This window comes from Sinocyclocheilus rhinocerous, unplaced genomic scaffold (genome assembly GCF_001515625.1).
Source record: "Sinocyclocheilus rhinocerous isolate Xijiao unplaced genomic scaffold, SAMN03320098_v1.1 scaffold2403, whole genome shotgun sequence".
NCBI classification, from domain to species: Eukaryota; Metazoa; Chordata; class Actinopteri; order Cypriniformes; family Cyprinidae; genus Sinocyclocheilus; species Sinocyclocheilus rhinocerous.
Window position 1 is genome coordinate 7,413 of NW_015650720.1, and position 3,619 is coordinate 11,031.

General features: G+C 42.5%; 1 protein-coding gene across 1 annotated transcript in view; it reads left to right on the forward strand.

Annotated features, from left to right (window-relative positions):
- The first annotated feature begins 701 nt into the window (after positions 1-701).
- LOC107712537 (rab3 GTPase-activating protein catalytic subunit-like) overlaps positions 702-3,619 on the forward strand; it is a 32,607-nt gene continuing 29,689 nt past the window's right edge. Inside the window, exons 1-7 of the mRNA XM_016517844.1 lie at positions 702-896; positions 1,318-1,413; positions 1,556-1,611; positions 2,185-2,260; positions 2,980-3,112; positions 3,189-3,267; positions 3,486-3,605. Coding sequence (XP_016373330.1) covers positions 744-896; positions 1,318-1,413; positions 1,556-1,611; positions 2,185-2,260; positions 2,980-3,112; positions 3,189-3,267; positions 3,486-3,605 — 713 coding nt within the window. The 5' untranslated portion in view covers positions 702-743. The remainder of the gene's footprint in view (positions 897-1,317; positions 1,414-1,555; positions 1,612-2,184; positions 2,261-2,979; positions 3,113-3,188; positions 3,268-3,485; positions 3,606-3,619) is intronic.

Genomic DNA, 3,619 nt, shown 5'->3' on the forward strand with positions numbered 1-3,619 from the left:
CAAAGGATACAGATCTGTGAGAACTGGACACACGCTTCACTGCAGGAACAAGAGAGACGCACACATCAGTCACTGAATCAACTAAAATCAGTGAGACTGTGAGGCAGCATTGTGGCGTCTCACCTCTCAGCATCCACTCGAATAGCCACACAGCAGTCCTGAGCCGCTTCACACACACTGTCTGTCTCCCAACTACACACCAGCTGAGTGGACTGCTCATCACTCCCTGCAGAGAGAGAGGAGAGTAAACACACTCTCTCACACGCGCACACACACACACACACACACACTCTCTCTCTCTCACACACACACACACAGTGTGATTTATAAGCATTTTGAAAAGTGGGAACATGGGGTAATGTCCTGAAAAGTCACCTTCTCCTTGTAATACCTATGTCATACCCTTGTCATTATACAAATTTATGTACTCTCACACACACGCACACACACACACACACACACACACACACACACACACGATCTCTCAGTCAGTGTGATGAAATGATGAAGTGATCCGGTTCTAACCAGACAAATGCGACTGAATTCGCGCTCAAACGCGTTGCTGAGGTAAATATCATAATTAAGCGCCGCCGCTGCAGTTTGACTCATTAAGCTGATGAAGACTATCCTCCTCATCATCAGCTGTCACCGACACACACTCAAACACACTGCAGTGTGACGATGATGATGATGTACCTGTGATCACCACCACAAACACACATCTGCGCTCTTTAGCTGCCGCGATGGCCGCCGGGATCGAGCCCTCGAACCAGCGCATGATGAAGATGAGGAGGATGAAGCTCTGCTGCTGCGCTTCCGAGGATTCCACAACTCACAGCTGCCGGAAGCTGCGCGCGGAACACGGAAGCAGTTCGGTGCGAGGAACTCTGGGAAATGTAGTTTGATCGTGAGGCGCAGGCGCAGCGTGACAGGTGTTATAAATGTATTCTCATATCCGTACAAAGCAAATAAACGTTATTATATGAAGTAAAAGATGTGTATAATTTAATGTAGCTTTGGTCAGGAACTCTTTATTTTTAATGTAATATATAAATCCCAAACCGAAAGGTTTCAAAATATTTTTATTACATAAACAAAAGACAGCGATGCATATAATAAAAAAAGGAGAGTTATAGAAGCATAAAATATAAGCCAAAACGTTATTTATCATGAAGATAATACATTGGCTGGATTCAGAACAGCATACTAGCTTAGTGTTCTCACCTTTTCTACAGAAACATATATATATATAATTTATTTGTTTTATTATCTTTGTTGATTACAGATCTTTATTTTTTATTTATTTATTTATTTCAGATCTTCACAGACGCAGCACATCACGGCGGTACGTCATTTCCCACAATGCACCTGGACAGGAATAAACAGAGAGCCAAGATGGCGGCGGACAGTGATGTGAGTTTGTTTCCATCTAAATGCGCATCATTTTTATCTGCATTCCCTGTCAGTGTCATGTAAATACACACAGCTATACGACATGTGTGTGCTTTAATGAACGTGTGTTGTTAATGACTGGAGTCGCTGGTCTGTGTTTCAGCCCGAGTCTGAGGTGTTTGAGATCACTGACTTCACCACAGCGTCAGAATGGGAGAGGTACACAAACACACACTTCCCTCCAGAACCCTCTGATCTCAGGCCCCTGGGGCTTCAGAGGAGGCTTTATTAGTCTGTGTGCAGTGTTTGCTGGAGCAGCTGTCGTTTGATTCAGATGCAGATGTCTATAATCGAAACGAGCAGCTGTTTGTTCGGTTTCCACGAACACAGACACAGACATCTGATGATTTACTGCTGCTTTCAACATGAATGTGATCAGCCACATCAGTAAAGCTCCAGTTCAGTGACAGATGATGGAGAACACACGTAAAACTGTCATGACTTATTTATTAACTTACAGTCTAACCCTTCATCAAATCAAGACTGATTCATTGCTGTGAAATACAGTCAACGGGAAGCTTTAAGTGTGTTAGCTCATCATAACGTATAACTCGTTTGTTATTGCTTCTGAAAAGTTGTGTGATGGGTTCATTTATGATCACCGTCTAGTAACTATTGTGTCTAGCACACACACACACACACACAGCTTCTTCGAATGTGTTTATCTGACAGGTTTTGTGCTTGAGTCTGTGAGGGGGCAGATCATATATTCATAGGTTTATGTCTCTGTAGATTCATATCTCGGGTCGAGGAGGTGCTCAACGACTGGAAGCTGATTGGCTCCGGTGTTGGGAAACCACTGGAGAAGGTCAGACCTGAACTACATTACCCATGATCCACTGATGACGTGTGACGCATTCAGTGTACTTTTCAAAATTAAACTAAAGTTAAAATGAAAGCAAAAAATATATATATAAAAGTTAAAAGTTATACCAAATTCAAAATAGTTTTTATTGATATTTTTAATTGGGAATTTATATTTTTTGCTTTCATTTTCAGTTTTTTTTTAAACTATTTTTTGTTTTCATTTAGCTTCATTTGTAATAATTTTTTGTTTTTATTATATTTTTAATAATTATTACTATTAGGATTGTTTTAAGTTATTACAGTTTTACTTCAGTGTTGGGTTTGAGTTATTTCCAGTCAGTAGTTTTAGGCCTGGTTTCACAGACAGCTTAGACGAAGCCAGGATTAGACCACAGTTCAATTAGGACATTTAGGTAATGTTTTTATGAATGTTCCTTAGAAAACACATCACTGGTGTCCCTCTTCAGACAAAACAAAGGCACTGATGTATTTTAAGATCAAGCTTCTTTCAGTTGAAACAGCTCAGAATTATATTTTAGTCCTTGTCTGTGAAACCAGGGGTTAGTGCTTCAACTTAAACTTAACTTTAATTGACACAGTTAATTGCCAAGGCAGCATTTGTATTTTTTATCTAGTTTTTCATCTAATATTTTATTTCAGCTGACATGTTTTTAATGGTGTTAATTAAGGCTAATGACCGTGTTGTGTTGATGCTCTCAGGGAGAACTCACCAGCGGCTCGTGGGAGGAGACCACGCAGGAGATCAGCTTCTCTGACTTCAGGTTCTCCATCACACATCACTGTCTGAAGCAGGAGTCCGCTGAGAACGAGAGCAGGGACGAGCCGGAGGAAGGTACGTGTGACCTCTGACCTGCTCGGATGACCTTTGACCTCTCCTGCGTGTGTTTGAGCGGTGTCTGTGCTTTCAGATGCGTGTCCGCTGGCCATGCAGGACCTGCTGTGCATGAACAACGACTTTCCCCCGCGAGCGCACTGCCTCGTCAGATGGTGAGGAGAGCGGCAGAGTTTAGGTCTGGCACAATAAATCCATGCATTCCTCTCGTGTTGCTCAGACAGACGTTAGCTTCTGAATGCAGTATTGAATCAAGATGCAGTAAATACACTTTTTAGTCAGTTCAGTCAAAACTGTGTTGAAACTGGGCCCCAGATCTTATAATGAAATGTAATAGCAGTACTGTAATGGAAGCATGCGTGTTCTGCCGCAGGTTCGGTGTGCGTGAGTTCGTGGTGATTTCTCCAGGAGCCAACTGTGAAGCTGTGGTCAGCGAGTCCAAGTGTAACCTGCTGCTGAGCTCCGTGTCCATCGCTCTGGCCAACACGGGCTGGTGAGTGACCGACA